Source organism: Pungitius pungitius, chromosome 21, assembly GCF_949316345.1.
Source record: "Pungitius pungitius chromosome 21, fPunPun2.1, whole genome shotgun sequence".
Classification (NCBI taxonomy): Eukaryota; Metazoa; Chordata; class Actinopteri; order Perciformes; family Gasterosteidae; genus Pungitius; species Pungitius pungitius.
Genome location: NC_084920.1, coordinates 10,155,823 through 10,174,335, shown reverse-complemented (window position 1 = coordinate 10,174,335; position 18,513 = coordinate 10,155,823). Strand labels below are relative to the sequence as shown.

The following is an 18,513-nucleotide window of genomic DNA, read 5'->3' as shown; positions in this document are numbered from 1 at the left end:
AGGCTGGAAATATATCAGTGTGCCCAATTTAAGGCATGCCTTAGCTGGCTGTCATTTTGATCAAAATAATTTTTAAAAACGTTGATGCTTACAAACACACTAGGTAACACACTGTCTATATTGGCCCAGCCCCCGGTGAGGCCCGGCAGTATTAAGAGTGGGTGAGTGAGACTCACTGCAGTCCCGAGAACCAAGGTGGACAAAGGGGGAGATGGAGGAGATTGTGGGGGGGACAGGGGTGGAAGTGAGGGTGGTGAAGGCCTGGGAACTGGACACAACAGAGCGGGCTGGTACATAGCAGGCCTGTAGGTCACTACTAGGACCGGTGGGCTCATCTGCAAGTCATCATCACAGGTGGGCAACAAGCGATGAGAAATGATTAGACATGCTGACAGGACAGGACAAGAGTTCTCTAAGGCCGAGATTCGGTAGTTACGACCTCCCTGGAGGCAGAACTAACCGATAACATAAGCTACCTGACAAACCTAAGTGGCAGTGCATTTTACTGTACAAAAAAGTATTTGCCGTTTATACCATAACTACATTTTCCAAGAATCTCTCTGGTCAGCTTAAAGACACAATGACTAGGTGACAAGAGAGAGAGAGAAATAGGACTAGAAGCAGGAAACACTGGCGCTCCCTTGTGTACTATGATGTGCTATCAGGGCAGCTAATCCTGAGAATGACAGCTTCTTTCCATTGAGCCAATCAAATTTAAAATGTATTTGTATTATGAAATGTTTGTATTTATGTATCTCTTTATTTAGTAATGCGTTTTTTTATTTACATAATTAAAACAAAGTAGCGTCCCAGGTTGCGAGGCCCCTCACGTTGCGAGTTTAATGGCCCCTTTTATTTATTTAAAATTCTGTCTTGTTTTCTTTAACTTAAATGTAAGCAGTATTTACATTATGTTTTGACAAATTGTATTTATGGTTAGGCCAGTTATTTGTTACCCTCATAAGATCAACGTGTCTGCATGTTTGAAGTATTCTGCAATTTATGTTTTTGCAGTGGCATGATAATGCATGTTTGTGATTTGGGTGTAGGCTATTGGATGCAATCTATACATCATGTGCTTCTGACCATCACTAGGTGGAGATTTTTGTTAACTGACCTCTTTTATTTTAGGTAACTGCCTGAGGTATAGACCATCATTACCGTCTCCTGCTATACTTGTATTGACAGCTACATCTCCCTTTTGGTCTCAATGGTCAAATTTGGTGTCAAAAGAAATTTGTAATGCAATGGTGATTTTGGTTTATTTGGTGTGACCAAGAGGCAACCAGACATAGTAGCCATCTTGGAGTTCAATATTTATCTACTATTACAATATAATTCATGTAGTTAATGTGTGGAATGTCGTGATTGGTACAAATAGAGGGGCATAAAGGCAGGGGACTGACTCAATAATGACTCAGCTACACAGCAGTGTTTGCTCACATTAGCCGTAGCCATGTGGCTTGCTGACTCAACCTGTACAATTATTTCTGACTCCAGAGCAGCTCGGTTTTATAGGAGATGTTTCCAGACTACTATTGTTTTATTTATCAGTAGAAAAACGTTGGACATGCAAACACTAGAACGTTGTTGAGGTATTGATATTACTATTTATGTGTATGACAGACAGAAATGTCAGAAAGGAGTGAGAAGATGAAGCCTTATTGAGTATGAAGCAAAACATTAACATATTAACTCTTCCAAACATACCAATGTGCCTGTTTTTACAACATTTTTATAATACTGAGTCAGTGATATCTTATGTAAACCCCACTTGTTGCATGATGATATGAATGTATGTAGAATGACTGCATTATCGCTACAGAGGAAAGGTCACTAACCTATGAAGGGAATGGAGGCTAGGGAGTTGTAAGCATGCTGTGCCAGGCTACCATTAGCCCTGCGGTTGGTGCCTGGCCCCCCGGACACTGGAGACGGGGTCCCATCTCCGGGTTCCACTCCTGGGGACTCTGGGGACTCCACGTTTGTGGTGTAGTGGGGAAGTCGAGCGGGCTGGACAGGGGTTCGGCGGCCGGACGGCGGCTTCTGCCTCAGGACCACCTCTTGGCTCAGGGAGATGGGGGAGAGGAGCTCCCTGTCCTCACCCAGCCGGCCTCTCTCCTCCATCGACGCAGACGGCGCCGGGGTGGACTGGGGCCTGGGTACCACGGCGACCTCGCCGTCCACGGAGCCGCTTCTGCTGTCGGGGCTCCAGTTGAGGTGGGGGCCGCTGCAGCCGGGCTCTCTGAAGGAGTGCGCCTGCTGGAGGAGATGGCCAGCTTTGCGCGTGAAAGAAGGGCTGTAGCTTTTGTAGCCCACCAGCTCTTCTTCTTTGACTCGCCGTGTTTGAGGTTCGGCTACTTGCTGGCCTGACCGCCTGCTACTAGGAGGCACTGTGGAGGAGGCTGTGATGGGGGAGATCACCGTGGTTTTGTGCTGATGCACTTCCGGGACGTTCTGCTCTTTGAAATGTAACGTTTGTGAACCGTGTGAGGAGGGATCGTAGAGCGGGGACACCAGTGCTGAGGCTTGGGCCAGTGTCTCCACAGAACGGCCGTAGTTATGCTCGTACTCGGCATAGGCTGCCAGGAGGCTCTCTGAGCACGACCTGCTTCCTGGTCCTGATACACCACCCCAACCCCCTAACCAATAGGAATCATGGGATGCAGCAGCCGCCTGGTGGTGGAACTGGAGGGTTTCCCTCCTGCGTTTCTCTGCGGAGCTTGTGGATGCGGGACCAGGGCCGAGGGCCAACCCCAGACCCAGCTCCGCTAAACAATCCTGTGATATGCTGCGGTGGCGTGGGGACATGCTCTCAGCGGCATCGGCCTGGCTGTAGTACCAGTCCGACAGAGCCTGGTGGCACAGAGCGTCGGCGTGGGTGCGGGGAGAGGCCTGCATGCTGCTCTTTCGCGGGGGAGGCAGAGTAGCGGAGGCGATGGCAGCATTGTGGTTAGCAAAGTGAAAGTCCAGCGCGTTGATGGTCGAGGAGGAGCGACCTCGGTTCCGGCCCGACGGGGCAAGGGGGGCGGCGGAATCCACGGGACACCCGGGCCAGCCGGGTGTGGGGGCGGTGGCGGCAGGGGGGCGGTTGTCCAGCGAGGAGGCCACGGGGCCCGGTCGGCAGTGCCAGTTGTCCGGGGGTCTGTGGGGGGGGGCGGAGGAGCCGGGCCTGGTGGAAGGGTAGCAGAGAGGTGGCGGAGCAGGCAGGTTCTGGGCCACGCCTGAATACGGCTCATTGCCTTTCAGGTAGGCATCATGGGAGTACGCCTGAGGACAAGAAGGGTCGGGACACGATGAAAAACATGACAGGAGAGAAAAGAGATGGAGGGGGCGGCTAGAGGACGGACTGAGTCAGATCCAACGTCTTAGTCCTGCTTTTTTCTGTTTTTCTATTTCAAAAGACAATGACGGCATATTATTCATTTCAGCTCTAATTGAATTGATCTGTAATTATATCTGAAGGTTATAATAATATTAACAGACAAACAGGCAATAAATAAACTAACTACTAAACTAATTTTGTCATATGCCAGTTCATAGGGGTACATTTCAACTTCAACTTTAACAAGTGGCTGAATGAATAATAATAAAAGGATGTCATGCAAACAGCTCAGCTCCCTTCCCTCCTTATTGCAGATAACACGGCATCAAAAGAAAAAGAGAAAATAGAAGGACAATACTCACACTTACCAACTGCAACACATCCTCATCTTTGGGCATAATAGAGAGCTCCAGAATGTTTTCACTACAACGCACACAGACCAAAAACAGAATACAATATGAATTCATTAATACATGATTCAAGTAACAAAATGTAAAACAAGTGTTGTCAACACCAGAATCGCACCTGTTTTGGATGAGCATGATCACTTGAGAGTAGGTTTTTCCCAGAATGCTTTCGCCATTAACCTTCACCAGCCTGTCCCCTAGAGTACACACACATACACACACTTACAGACTGTACATAAGAAGTGGACTAAATCATTGTGACGTTTCCCATTAGTGGATTAGTGTGGCTTTGGCCGTCATCATCTGGGATTTTTTACAAACTAACCAACCTAAGTTTACATATATGAATGTAAGAGCCACCCTGTGGTGGACAGTAGAGGGAATGCAGGTTTAAGGCACTTCCACATCAGCTTCACCTGTAAGAACTGGAGGTTGCCTCCTGACCCCCATGGGGAATTGAAATTGTGACGACTGGTTTGCCTCGATTGACAGGTATATGAACATAAAAGCAAACAAATGCCAACCAGCGAGTGTGCATCGGAATGTGCGGCAGATGGATGCAGACCCTCAACCACAGTATAAATGGAGCTGCCTCAGTCCTCAGCTGTACGCAGACAGGGAACGCCGAAGGTAGGTTGTAGCTATTCTAGTTGGCGGGATAACCGCGAGCTCAGCAGGGTCTTGTACCTGTACACAGTCCAGCTTGCTGCGCGGGCCCGTCGTCTTTCACGCTCTTCACAAAGATGGTGTCCATTGGCTCCAAACGAGACCGCTGGCAACCTGCTTCAAAAAACAAACACGCAGATACAGTTTGTGAGCATACACGTGCACTTCCTAAAATATCAGCAAAACCCACAAAGTTGAATCCGCTCTACCTACACGTGGAAATATACAGTCGCCCCTCCCACACACAAGTCCCACCAGATTATGAAACAGACCACAATAGATTCAAGAGAGTCCAATGAGTACAGGAGGCATTTAGAGACACTTACAGAAAGCATGATGTGGACTCATCAAAGCTGCACACTCACCTCTTCCACTTGTGTTCCCATTCTCTTCATCCTGAGGGGGAAACACAGAGCAGATGTTAGAGGGCAGGAGGCCCACAAGGAGGCGCTGCTCAGCTCACATTCAACACTCTCAGTCCACTCAATCCAGCTGCCTGACTGACTGATTCACAACCCGACACGATGACAGTCCGACTGTCCCACCGAATGAAATATAAACTAACTGACTGACTGTCCTTGAAAGTCCACTTTAGGGGGGTCTAAAAAAACACACACTAGTAGATTCTTCCAGGCAGTAATCTGGGAAACAGGTTGTAGCATTCAATTATAATTACAGGTAACCCTGTATTGTATGTGTGTTAGTTAAGTATTGAGCCAGAGCCAGGATGAAAAGGACTTAGCATGAAGACTAGGAACCTCGAGCAGGTCTGCAACAAAATGGACCAACTCCCAGAGCTACCTTCATACTCCAGCTGAGTTGAATCAACTCAACTGGCCTACATTTATTTTGAAGAGCAATTCTTCTCAACATCAGTTGAAATATATTAGAAATTAGACTATATCCAACTTGTACTTTTGTTGGAATAATGGTGTATTGCAGCTACTGGCTGCTTGATCCACTAGTCGTGTTTCCTGTCAATCGTCCGGCAAACATTTGATCTTCAGGAAGGCGTTTCCATTGAGAAAGTTGTTAATGTCTGGGAACCGAGACATTATAGTGAAATGTCTCCGGTGAAAACCGGACAGCAGATTAGTCAGAAAATTCATTTTGATAATCCAATCATCTTTTTCAAAAAGGCAGACCAAATCAATTCTAATGTGACTCTTGAAAGTGTCCATAAAAGCACGGGAATGGAAACACTTGTGGTCAAGAGGGTGCAGATTATTATTTGATTTCAGGAGAAAAGTGTGCTGACCTTAATGCTGTGGAGGGAGGACTCAGGCGGGTAGACAATGAAGTGGCGCAGAGTGAAGCCGAATCCCTGTGAGTTCTTCGGGACGAAAATGGTCCTCGGGCCCTGCCACAACACGCCTTCCACCTCACCCGACGACAGTGGCCGGCGTCTGTTCTCATTGGACGACACCATGCCATCTCTCCGTCCTTTAGCCTATTGGGGGGAGAACGGGGAAAACATTTAAATCCATGGCGATGAGCTTTCCCTTTCCTCTTGCTGATGAACACTGACAAAACCTTACCATGGGGATCTCAAACTGGGACTGTGCACTCATCCATCGCTGAATGCATGTAAGGGAGGACTGAGCGACTGGAAGGGTCCATACCCGGTCCCTCTACTGAGAACTCTGCCCAGATCGGAACAGGGCACGATTACACCTATGCCAGGAATTTCTCAGAGACTTCCTCTCTCTAAAGAGGAAGCTCTATTTTCAAAAACAACCCCACCTATAATCATATTTATTATCTCCAGCCAACAATGGGAGAGTTAAAAATATGTACAGTCCATAAATAACAGTTATGGAACAACAGGAAATTATTAGGGCTCATACACACAGATCTGGAAGCGAAGTCTAGAGGAGCAGTGGACTAAATGAGGCCAGTGTTCCTCTCACACTCACACAGACACACACACACACTGAGCACAATTCACATTAACGCTGAACCTTGACAAAGGGATATAATGTTTGAGAGGTATAATTGTAGTCAAACAAATATTGATCATACAAGTTGGTAGATTCAATTGAAAAGAACCATCATCAACACTAAGAGCACACATCATATGTGAAATCGACCCAACGCAGCCAAAAAACAGGAAGTCGGTTTCTTGAGACGGGAAGTGGGTGGTTGGATCTGGGGGGATCCTTTGCCTCTAAGAATGCATCCAGGAAGAGCAGGAAAGAGACGCACTCTTTCCACTGAAGGGGAACACCCCCTGAATTCAGTGCTTCATGACCGAGGAATGTCCAATTGATATTTGCGGCTTAATGTATTTAATATGTTACTTTAACAGTTGTTTGGTTTGATGAAATGATGTCTGTGTTGAACACAAGCTTAGGAGACTTCCCCGTTCTGCTTCACGGCATAAAATGCAGCACTGCAGCACCTCGATTTGTGTGTATGAACCAGAATATATAGTTACTGATTTTAGTAGTCTGGTTTTGGGATTTCTTCACCATTAATATTTTTGTATATAAAATCGGAGACCAGAGAACACCATTTTAGAATTTGGAAAAAATGCTGTCTACCAACAACTTAAATGAATTATAATGAATATAGATCAACGGTGTTGGTTGATGGTGTGGGTTTTATTTCTGAATGGACCTCGCCTAAATATCAGAGGAAGAACAGAACCGGTTGGTTGATTTGAGGCTGTACAGAAGTTACCATATTTGGAATGCTCTGGTATCAGCAGTAACCTGTCATTCGTTTTCTCGTAGACAGCTATACAACCAGAGGAGTTTCTCCCTGGGGGTCAATGGAGAGAAGAGTTTAAATTTTAAGTCTTGCTTCGGCTTCCCTCTGCTGAAGCGAGGTTATCGCCTGAGCAGAACACAAACCAAGGACCCACTCTTATAGCATTACATAACATATATTATCCAAACAGAATGAAATTAGCCCAGAGTATTCCTGCCCACTGACATTTCTCTGTCTCCGTTTGTGTGGTTGTGCTGGAAAGTTCTGTGTCATCTGTGTGTGTGTGTGTTAGTGAGATAGTTCATAGCTCATTGTTGTGCTTGATTCCTCATCATCCGACATCTCTGCAGGTGCCATTTCACACATGGGTGAATGTATACGCAGCGGTGAGATGCTCTACTTGTTACCCCTCTATATCTCTCTGTCAAATCCTTGCCGCCCACTCACAGTGGGAAATGTCGTCATGCCAGAGTGTGTTTTACAGAACGTCAGTAATTTGTTTTGTCAGCTATCTCTGTGGCTCCTTCACAGAAATAACATCCCTTTAATTAATTGTGTGGTTGCTTGGTTGGAAGCATAATTTATTTACATGTTTTTTTCCTTTCTCCTTGGATCTCCTCAGGAGCGTTAGTGAAACCTTAAGGAGAAGAAGGCAACATGGAGAACGACATGGAAACAGAAACTCTCGGCCATTAGCTGTATTAGCTCTGCTAGCTGGTAGCTTTATTAGCCCGTTAGCTGTTATCTCTATTAGCTGTGTTAGCTGTAAGCTTTGCTAGCCGTATTAGCCCTGTTAGCTGTTACGGCTCAGGAGGCATAAACACACTGTACTATGCTACTGCCCACTAGCTGCTAATTGCTAAGCTAACTCGCAGTCTACAAAACATAAGACGTGCTCCGTTGTCACTGCACAGTCCAGTTAGTCATTGGTGTCGTGCGAAGCTAACCAATACGTAATAACCAACCTCAGTTAACTCAGTTAACCAAGTAAATAAAATGTATTGAGATGTATATGACATTGTTGGTCACAATGGCAATGTGGAGGATTCATTAGATGTTACAATTTTGAGTTTTTTTAATATATAAAAGAAACTTAATGTTTTTTAATGGAGCATTTACCTGATCCTGAACACTCAGCCTGATTGTTCTGCTCTACAAGGGCTTGTTATGTTGACTCAAATATCGCTCTTCATTAACAGTGGCAACTCACTCAATTTCCCCTTCTGGTCTACCGCGCAAGTCACTTTCATTTTCCCAGTTGGTTTTGGTCATTTGAATCGCAGACCTTTTATTTTGTCGGGTGTTGAGATGATTTTGTACATCTGACATTCAAATTGCAGCTGAGACGAGCTGAACTAAGAGAAGATGCAAAAAAAGGACACTCATCCACCCTGCCGATCAGATAAGACAAACTGACACACACACACACACACACACACACAGTAGATATACAAGGAGCACTAAAACGGTCCCTCCACAAGTAGTGTGTGTTGGGAAACCGTATGATTGTCAATGCATACTTGAACAGATGATGTAAAAGCCAAACAAAACGTACATAGACACACACACTTACGTATGAATACACCCATAATATTTCACCTAACTACATGTGGGTAGTGAGGACAACAGCCTCATCTTTCGTGTGCTAGTCTAGAGGCCCCCTCAGTGCTATATTACGTAACACCTTAAGAAGGCATGACACACACCCTCGAATGAATCAACAGCCCACGTGCCCAATCGTCCTCCAGACTTTAGATAGTGACCATGCAGCTCTGTACCACGACACACGTTCAAGTCACCCCGAATGGCCTGTAGCGATATGCAATATATTGACATATTGCACAATACAGGAAAATGAGGTATTTATATGAGTATAAATGAACGTAACCAACATTTTAGTCAATAACACTTCCCTCTTGTCTGCTTTTATTGTCGGAGGCGGGGCTTAGGCAGCGCCTCCACACGTGCAAGCGCCGAGCGGGTACTGACAGCAAAAGGCCATGCGTGAACTCACTGTGTTATGAAGTGTTATTTTTCGTGACGTCTACAGACAATTACGATAGAAGCCGCAATCTTCAGCTCCGGCGTGGGAACTTTTTGGCTTTAAGCCGAATGAGAGAGGAGAACCAATAACGAGCTGGTACGTCGACTTTGTTTAAAAACAGTGGCAACGAAAACGTGCGTTCTTCCCGGGCTGCGCCGTCTCTCCCAGCAGCCACGGAGCGCATCACCCTGTCAGCGGTCGAAGCCCGCGGGTAAACCTCCCCTGCTGCTGTGGCACACTTTTCCACTGGACACACTTTCTCGAACCCGAACGCATCACACCAAGCCCGATGCTTTGCCCGCTCTGTGTCCCTTGAACTTATTTATTTATTAAGGTATATTTTTTGACATTCCGATTCTAATGTCTAAATATTCTGACGAATAAAACGTTCTTTGTTCTGTCAAAGAGCATACTTATTTATAAAATAGTCGGAAGATTTTCTAACTTTTTTTCCATTTCAATTCCATCCAATATATTTCTACTGAAAATATGACAAAAAATGTTCCTCAAAGGACAATCTGTACACCATACAAAATCATCTGCCCTTGGAAGTCCACATTACAAAAGGTTAAAACTCTGCCCACTATGGCCAACTTCATAAGAATTGAAATATGTTCTAGCCTTCTACCCCCAGAAGGTAGGTAAAAAAGCCAACATAGCTTGAAGAAGGTTGCTTGTGAAAACGTGACGTACATGCAAAAAGTACATAGCACATCCTGCTATCTGCAGGCTACATTATACTGCTAATCATTTATAAGAACTACACGCTTCAAAATTCAACTGTTTATATTGTGGACCCTGGCACCGCCATGATGACCTAAAGAAGGATCTCATTCATTTGGAAAAATGATCTAAATACAAATGACAACGCAGGAAAGAAGTTTAGCAATGGCAGATTCCGCCCAAAGCTACCTCCTTGTCCCTCTTACCCAGGACAAGCGGTGGCGTTGTATGGATCTCCGGGAGCCCCGTCTTCTTGGTGATGCGATGGTGGTTGGACGGGGCGAGCTGTGAGGCGACACACCCCTCAGAACCGCCAGCCAGATGCAGCGGGGCTCAGCGTCGCTACAGTCCACGCCAACAGAACACTGAAATCGCCACTCTCGGCCAGACGGTGCTGGTGCGACACCTGACGCCGTCAGCATAGCACCGCCACATTCACACGGCAGGGGCCACGAAGCTTCAGACCCCACGAGGGACACACCTGGTCACCTCCGCTCGGACCCCTGATTGGCGCGTCATGGCCGGAAGCGGTTCACCAGGGGTAAACCGATGGAAAACACACTTTCACACACAAGGTATTAGAGTGTGCAGCGTCAAAGTAGGACTAAAGTGCCGCGATCAGCACCAAGTCCTCAATGAGTGATTTTGTAATCTTCTAGATGGTCTGTGAGCTTCATTCTTCTCGGTGGTCTTCATTTAGCCGATTGTGTTCTAAAACTAAACCATAAAACCACTAAAACATAAGTGGTCAAGTCTTCATATTGTACTGTGTAATGTGTAATGGTCTTTAAAATATAAGGCAATTTTGTGAGAGCATGACACACAACCTCTTCCGGTCTTCTTTTACCTTTCACAAAGTCACAGGTGACAGATTAGTCCGGTGGTCCGGTTGAAACCACAGCGTTACCCGGCAGCTCTCTGAAACGTCAACGAGTCTCATCAAAGATTTCAGAGCACAAGGCTCACAAAGTCAGAAAAAGTGCACTGGTCTCACTGGAGTAGCGGTGAGTTGCTGCCGGATTTTGGAAGCAGCTCCATCCTCTGACCAGTCAAATGATGTTGCCGGACCAGATGAGCTGAAAAGGACCAGATTTCTGAGCTTGGATACGATCCAGAGTTGCTGCAAAGAGGTCCAGCGTGCTCCCGTGCATGCTCTGTAGGACAGCGTTGGTTGTGGCTGACTATCTTTATTGCTGTCTAAGTATAGTTCTCGTTTTCTCTCTCTCTCTCTCTCTCTCTCTGCCTTGGGTGGATTTGCTGACATCCCCACACTTTCTCTGCCTTTCTGTCTCAGTCACATTGCTCTCTCTCTCTCTCTCTTTCTCTCTCTCTCTCTCTCTCTCTCTCTCTCTCTCTCGTCGGGCTCCCTGTCTCCTCCTTTTAGTCTCACAACCTGCTGGCTGACGGTGCTGTTGGTATCCAGGGTGCACTACAAAATGTGTGTGTTAAAAACATTATTTGATGAATCAATTAGTAGATTGACACTGCTTCAATCAACAAAACCTAAGCGTTTAGTATTATTTATTCTGAAGCTATTTGAAGATGCCATGGTGGTGCATGCGTTAAGCTTAGTTTTTGCGTCTGCGTTTTCAGAGAAACGCAAGGACACACAGACGCAAGAGCCCCTTGCGTGCCTTTTCACCCCCTTGCGCGCTTGTGTGTGTCAACCAATTTTTCTAGACTTGCGCCAAAAGCTACGCAAGCTCACGCAGCCCACAGAAGAAATCCGCAAGATGTCACAAGACGGCGTCTGCGTCTTGTGTCGACGGACTCGTTTCAATTCATGGTTCAAAAAGGCTTGCGCGTGGTGACTGTGACATCACAAAATGATCGCCACTTCACCTTCTGTTAAACCTTCTAATCTTGATAGAGATCTTAAATGGCACTCCCGTGCCCTAACGTGCCCTATGGACCACTTGTGGCATTACAGTATTTATCAATTACTTGATTTGTACATACAGAGATGTATATTATCTTTGATATGTGTGTACACATATACTGTATATGCCTGTTCACTGAATATACTACTACGAGACAACTTTAGTCTTGCTTAGCACAAAGAATGGAGTCAGGGGGAAACAAAATAAAAATGACGACCAACACTTCTAATGTTCCACAGTTAACGGGCTGTACAAGAAACTCTGACCTTTAGAAAGAGCCAGGCTAGCAAATGTTGCATAGCCCCTTGTGTGTATAGAGTCAAACATGTAAATGTCTGTGTATTATTATATGTATATTTGTCTGTTTTTCATTGTGTCTGAGAGAGCAAAACTAACAAAGTGTGCACTAGTATTACATATCTGTGTTTCATTAACCTAAATGTAAACCCCAGACTCTGTGTGTGTTCGTGGGCATGTACGTGACCAAACCCTCCACCGCCGCTCGAGAGCTGTCAGCCCCTCAGTCCTCTCTTCTTTGACACCTGAGAGCAGCTAAGAGGGAGAAGTGGGAAGCAGAGACGCTAAAGGAGACCGACGTCTGTACAAACATCATCCAGTAGCCTCTGCAACTCTCATCTCCTATCTTTCTCTGGCCTTCGCTTACTTCAATCATTCCTCCTCTCCAGTACTTTATTTGCCACCTCTCTCCACGCTCCCTCTTTCTTGCCTTCACATGCTGAACCTAAAATAATAAACGGAACCTACACAGCCCAACAACCCTTGTGAGACAGTGTGCACGTCTCTCCGTTCCGGGAGAGTAGCTTGGCGAAAGTCACCGTGACCAATTGGTGCCCTTCCGACCGCGTCTTCCTGACTGCAAGGACTCCCAATCAGGGCGGAATAACATCATGTGATGAGTGACTCAGAGGAGAATGTGCATCTGCTGCGCTCGGTTCGGACTGCGCTGAAGCCGGCGGCGAGCGCCGATAGGACGGGGGCCACAGCTCGGATCATGGCCAACGCACACCAAGACCAAACACGTTTAACGGTGAGGAGACGCACTTGAAAGAGAGAAGCGTGCCAACGGTGCATATCAAAAGTATCCTCTCACACTCTTGGCCATGCTATCTGATAAATGTCTATTAGGCGAGACTGCGACATCTAAGAAATACTGAAACATACTCTTTACACATTACACAATGTATCAAAGTCTTACTGATCCTTTAGCCCACTTTGGCCAAGTTAGTTGTAAACCTTCAAAGTGAGTACTTCAGTGGCAAAGGGGGGAGCGAGTGAAAGAGTGGGAAGGAGAGCAAAGTAGAGAGCAAGGTAAGTAAAGAGCTGTCAGTCAAAATCTGAGTCTAAAAAGGAGAAGACATGGACACAGAGAGAGAGAGAGGGCAGGAAGGAAGGGGGGTCGACTCAGCCAGACAGCTAGTACGCATGAGAGGGGGACACAGAGAGACAGATAATCCCTGCAGGGCAGAGAGGGGACACAAATGATGCCACTTAGACCGCTAAATGGGATTAAAAGCATCACAGAAAGGCGGTCGCATTAAAAACTTTCTGTCTGTCCTCTGCATGTTATGGTCAACTCAAGGGATCCTTATGAGCATGATTAAAGAAAAATACATTTTTTTAAGTATGATTGTTTGATAATAACATATACTGACAATCATTATTACAGTATCTAAAGCCATTATTTTATAAATCATAAAGAGGAGGCTCGAGCTGATGGAAGGACTAAAGTGACTAACGCAGCAGCAGAGGACGCTGACTGGAGACACTGGAGTCCCTCAACAACACGTAGGACAGGACATATACGTGAGCGCCATGACCACATGAGAGTAGTTTCACTGTAAAACTAGTCAGAGAAATGTGTAAATACTTGACAAAGTAATTATAAAGATCCGGAAAAACACTTTCCTATATATATATACATCAACAAAGTATCCCATTGACAATCGCACTGTTTTTAAGACTGCAATACTGTGGACAGCCACCAGTGGGCAGCACTGCATTACAAAGAGCACTTTGGGATTTTAGACAGTTCAGCCCCTCTCAAGCCTTCATGGTTCTCCAGTTCCTAGATGACCCAGCAGCCACAAGGAAAGGCCATGGAGGTGGTCTAAATGTTGGCCCAATGGTAATAAATGCAGCAGCTGCAGCGGCATGTATGCGCTTATTATGGTCTACATATTTTACATTTTCTCTCATGCCTGTCACATAAAATGACCTGTGAAACATGCATATAGTGCACTGACCGAAATGAAAATGCTAACATGAGTAGGATGGTGTCTGGAGGCATAAATTAGATTCAAAGAAGGGTGCATGCACACATTACGTGTCTCTGACCAAAGAGGACAGACGTCTCTAATTGACCTATTTTTAGTCAGCTGTGAAATTTGTTCTCAGCTAAAAATAACCTACCTTCGTAAAACACTGATGACACGACCGGCCTTTCCTATATAGTTATTCTTTATATCTAGCAAAGAATGGATCGGTTTAATTGAGCTGATACTGATGCTGACAAATACTGCGACGTTGCATGACTGGTGGCAGAACAAAACAAAAAAGGACCCCACGTGAAGACAGCAGCCTGGGATGTTGAATGACCACAGACCTCAAATGGAGTTGTCCCTGTGCACACTGGACCTTCACTATGTGCTGGTGCTGACCACAGACCAGCCAAAGGGGATGGGCCATTGTTCGGCATCAGACACTGGCTCTGTGTGTCTGACGATGCAGTTTGGCTGTTTGTGTTTCAAAGAATGCTCCGCTAGGAGAAAGGAAGGAAACGAGAGCAGAGCGTGCCACACTCGAAGGACACGTTCAGCTTGGGAGCATTATTGTTCCACACCATTAAGGTTTCTAACACACAGGATGGTGTTTGTATCTAACCTCTCAACATCCTCCCATTAGAAGACATTTTAAAACAGGAAGACAGACTGTATTTAAAAAAACAACATTTTAGATTCATAGACCTTGATGCATCGAAACAATTAAGTCTTATATTTGCTTGAAAAAGCAAATTGTCCACTGGAATGAAACAATCCCATCTTTTAAAAGTCACTTTGTGTTGTTACAGGACGGACCGCAGTGTTCTAAATCCAACACTATGTGCTCCCTGGGACAGGCGGGAGTGGTCCCACGCAGCAGCTGTGTGTGACACTACATCAGTGAGACAGAGAGGACAAGACACGCAACGAGCAGCGGTTGTTGTGAATCATCGGAGCTGTTTTTGCCGCTCTGCCTTCCATTAACCTGGAAAGTTTTCTATTTTAGGAATCCCTGTTTTGCTCGCAGACGTTTGGAAATGATTATGTTCAGGATCATTTGGTTCTTTGTCGGTTACAACAATATGTGCAGCTGTGAGTGGTTCTGTCTCGGACTGTAACCCTTTTGGCCCAGTTCCTCTACATGCTAAGCAACTGCAGGTGTTAAAGAAATTGAATTGACAAATAATAGCCTCAAGGCAGCCATGTCCTGATGCGTAAACCTTTAAAAATGTCTGGAACCTCCTTTGTTCTAATGACAGTCGCAGAGTTATACGTCCATTGTTTAATCTCCTATGTGGAGTAATATTTGTGCAATGGGACATCTGGACGCTCCTACTCCCATAGCAACATGTAATCCTACCAGCGATCAGATTAGAGGCAGCCAATCAAACACAACCCTACCCTTACTCTCTAACTGGGTTAGATTGGTGCTAGCTTTTGGCTGGAATATTTTCAACATGGCTGCCCAGATTAACAAACTACAAAACAAACAGTACACTAATGTTTCAGAAAAAGCATTTGCTGCGATAATCAGGAAACAAGGAGTCAAAGTTCACTGAAGTAGAAACGCATCGCACAAGATGCAAACAAGTTTGTTTTACCACCAGATGCAAACGCATTGTTGCTTCCAAAGAAAGGGTGGTGAATATTAGTCAATGTTTATTTCATGCTTTTTGCTCACCTAATGCTCTGTCGCGCTAAAAGAGCCCCCTGGCCAAGTTAAGAGCGCACGGAGGATGTTGAGAGAGGGCCCATGAGTTCAACCAAGTCTGATGTTGTTATTAACACAGAATAAATTATGTTTGTGCAGAGTAAACTGTATGTTTACTGTATGTATGTGTATGTTTTGATCCATGTTATTTACAAGCTCACAATGTGATGCTGCACCGCAGTTTTTAAGCTTTCTGTTCATTTCCACTCTCCACTCTCGTATGGGGCTCCACGAGACACACTGAGCAGGAACATTCTGAGCTCAGAGCTCACACACACCTGCAGACCTTCAGGCTGGTCAAAGACAAGTCTGTCTGTGTATTTTCTGAAGGGTTTTAAGCATCATCATGATCATTGGTGAGGCCTTTGGGAGGGAGTGGCAGGGCTACAGTGTGGTTCTCGATCCCCACAGCACAGTGCACCAGCTGGGTGCCCAGATGGAGCCGGATCCTCCTTCAGAGATGCAGCTGGAGCTTTCAGGACACACACAAAGTTCGGGGCAGAAAGCAGCACTAATGGACCTCACCTGATCCCTTCTGAGCATGCCAGGCCCTCTTTCCCCCCTTTATATTCGGATTTCCTCTCTTCCATCCATCCTTTTTCCTACAAAGCGGGACTCACAGATGCGTCACAGATGTTTTTCTCCTACCTGTGTTCTGCTCTTTTCTTTGTAACATTTGCGAGTGCTTTGCTCTTTCATTCCATCGCTACAGCATCATCACTGACACTCTTTTATTTACAAATTCCTCAGTAGCCCACCTGTTGGAAGAAGAACACTGGAGCCCAGTGTTGGGGGAGTAGAAAGAACCCCCTCTCTCTTTCTCTTACACACACAAACACACACACACACACACAGACACCTTTCCTCCATGGGCTTAGGTGGGAACCATCAGCATCAAAAGAGGCTGTGCTGGCCCAATGTCCGCCCTTTCAACCTTGACCCACAGAGCGTCTACCCACATCATTCCTCTCGTTCACACACACACACACAAACATGCAGGGCACACCGCTTAACAGAGCACCATTGTCACACAATTTACAGGAACCCCCCCGAGAGACACACACACACACACACACACCACTGCCATGGAACACACCCCCTCTCTGTGCTGAGAGAGGGAAAAAAACAGCACAACAATGACCACGTTTACATACACATTCATTATTCACAATAACACAATATCACAAATTAGAAATGAGTAAGTCTCACACAACTTATTTCCTGTTTATGACCAGCTGTCGTCAGCACCAACAACCAACAAGATAATTCAAGCAAAGGTGGTTGAAGGAATTAAAAAAGAGGGAGGCTATTTTTTCCCCCATACTGAGGCCCTGCTGGACAATCCGTCTCCATTCGCCTGCTCATCCTGTGCAGTGTAGCGTGTCCCAGCATGCAGGGAGTCAGTGGCCGAGTGCATCACAGAGCCAGCATATACTTTAGATGGACAGAACATTCAGACTAACGTCAGTTATTGATCGACCTAACGCGCATATCTTTGGACTGTGGGGGAACCTGAGAAGAACATAGAAACTCCACCGCCACACAGTTGTATTTTAATGTATTATTTACAAAATTATAGTATATTCTCATGATTTGTCTCGCTGATTGTTGAACTGTACTTAGGGAACAGGCTTTACTAAGGATGGAGACAGAAAAGGATGAAGCAACCAATAATGGAATCATTCGAGAGAACCTTCACCACTTTCAATTCCAAAACTCACACACAGATGGAGTGTCAGTGGACTCCACCTGAGGCCAGCTTATGCATCAAATGCACCACATTCTTTCAACAGCCCGCTGATGGAGGGGAAACGAGGGCAGTTTTCCCCTCAGAGAGTATTTGTGGGAGAGAAAGAAAAAGAGAGACAAGCCAATTTAATGGAGCTGACAAGGTGTTTAGTATTACACATGCGGCATAAGCCACACAACAGTGAACAAACACAAAGAGAAAAAAAATATATAGTGTCATGAGACAAGACTGAACTGATGTCCCTGCAGCACAGAGACTTACAGGGGAAAGAAATATTCAGAGGGACCTCAATTTCAGCGCCTTTGCCCCTGCAGACATATAGGTTTAAGTTTAAGTTAAATACAGGTTTAAGTGTTACTACCAAAGAAGGCACAACACTGAATCCACACCCAAATGATGACGATGATTACGCAATGGACCACAATGGAACATAGCAGGAGAGATATTTAACATAAACCGCAGTATATGCCAGTGATTTATACACGTTTACAACAAAACTGATATCAATCACTAAGATGTCAATAAAAAGTGACATATGGATCAATTTTGATCACAGTTTTTGTTTATTTAGAATATAACCTAAACTAGTAATCAGCATTAGCCAAATGTAACTCTCGGCCATCAGACTAAATCCTCTCATCCCTCTTTTGCATAAAAATGATTCTTTCATAGTGCTAATTAGGCTGTGTGCATTGGCTGCCGATGCTCTGTATGTCTACTATCGCCGTGGTTGCTTTAGGGTCAGGCGACCGTGAACCCTGGCCATTCCCTTTAGACTTTCCAGCGTATAATCAATCAAGGATCAACAGACAGATAATACTGCTATGCGATTGGGATCATTGGACAGAGCTCCGGGAAAGAGGTGCGAAACCCTTTGAGTGTGCTGCGTGAATGTGTCCATGTGAAGGGAAACCAGCACGAGCTAATTACTCGCTGCTGCTGCCTGAGCCACAATCTGGCCGTCTGATGAAGGACATATAAGGCAAGAGAAGCCTGCTCGACTGGACACACAGAAT

General features: G+C 45.5%; 1 protein-coding gene across 9 annotated transcripts in view; it reads right to left on the bottom strand.

Annotated features, from left to right (window-relative positions):
- Nucleotides 1-18,513, bottom strand: part of LOC119212520 (rho GTPase-activating protein 23-like) — a 58,462-nt gene that overhangs the window by 10,715 nt on the left and 29,234 nt on the right. For 2 of the 9 annotated variants that reach the window (XM_037462997.2, XM_037462995.2), the window contains exons 2-8: nucleotides 5,657-5,848; nucleotides 4,764-4,794; nucleotides 4,420-4,515; nucleotides 3,851-3,929; nucleotides 3,688-3,748; nucleotides 1,842-3,270; nucleotides 177-335 (exon numbers count right to left, since the gene is read on the bottom strand). In XM_037462997.2, the coding sequence (XP_037318894.2) occupies nucleotides 177-335; nucleotides 1,842-3,270; nucleotides 3,688-3,748; nucleotides 3,851-3,929; nucleotides 4,420-4,515; nucleotides 4,764-4,794; nucleotides 5,657-5,848 (2,047 nt within the window). Of the gene's footprint in view, nucleotides 1-176; nucleotides 336-1,841; nucleotides 3,271-3,687; nucleotides 3,749-3,850; nucleotides 3,930-4,419; nucleotides 4,516-4,763; nucleotides 4,795-5,656; nucleotides 5,849-5,936; nucleotides 6,048-10,083; nucleotides 11,196-18,513 lie in introns of those variants that run through there. The other 7 variants (XM_037462998.2, XM_037462991.2, XM_037462990.2 and 4 more) reach the window with 7 other exon arrangements.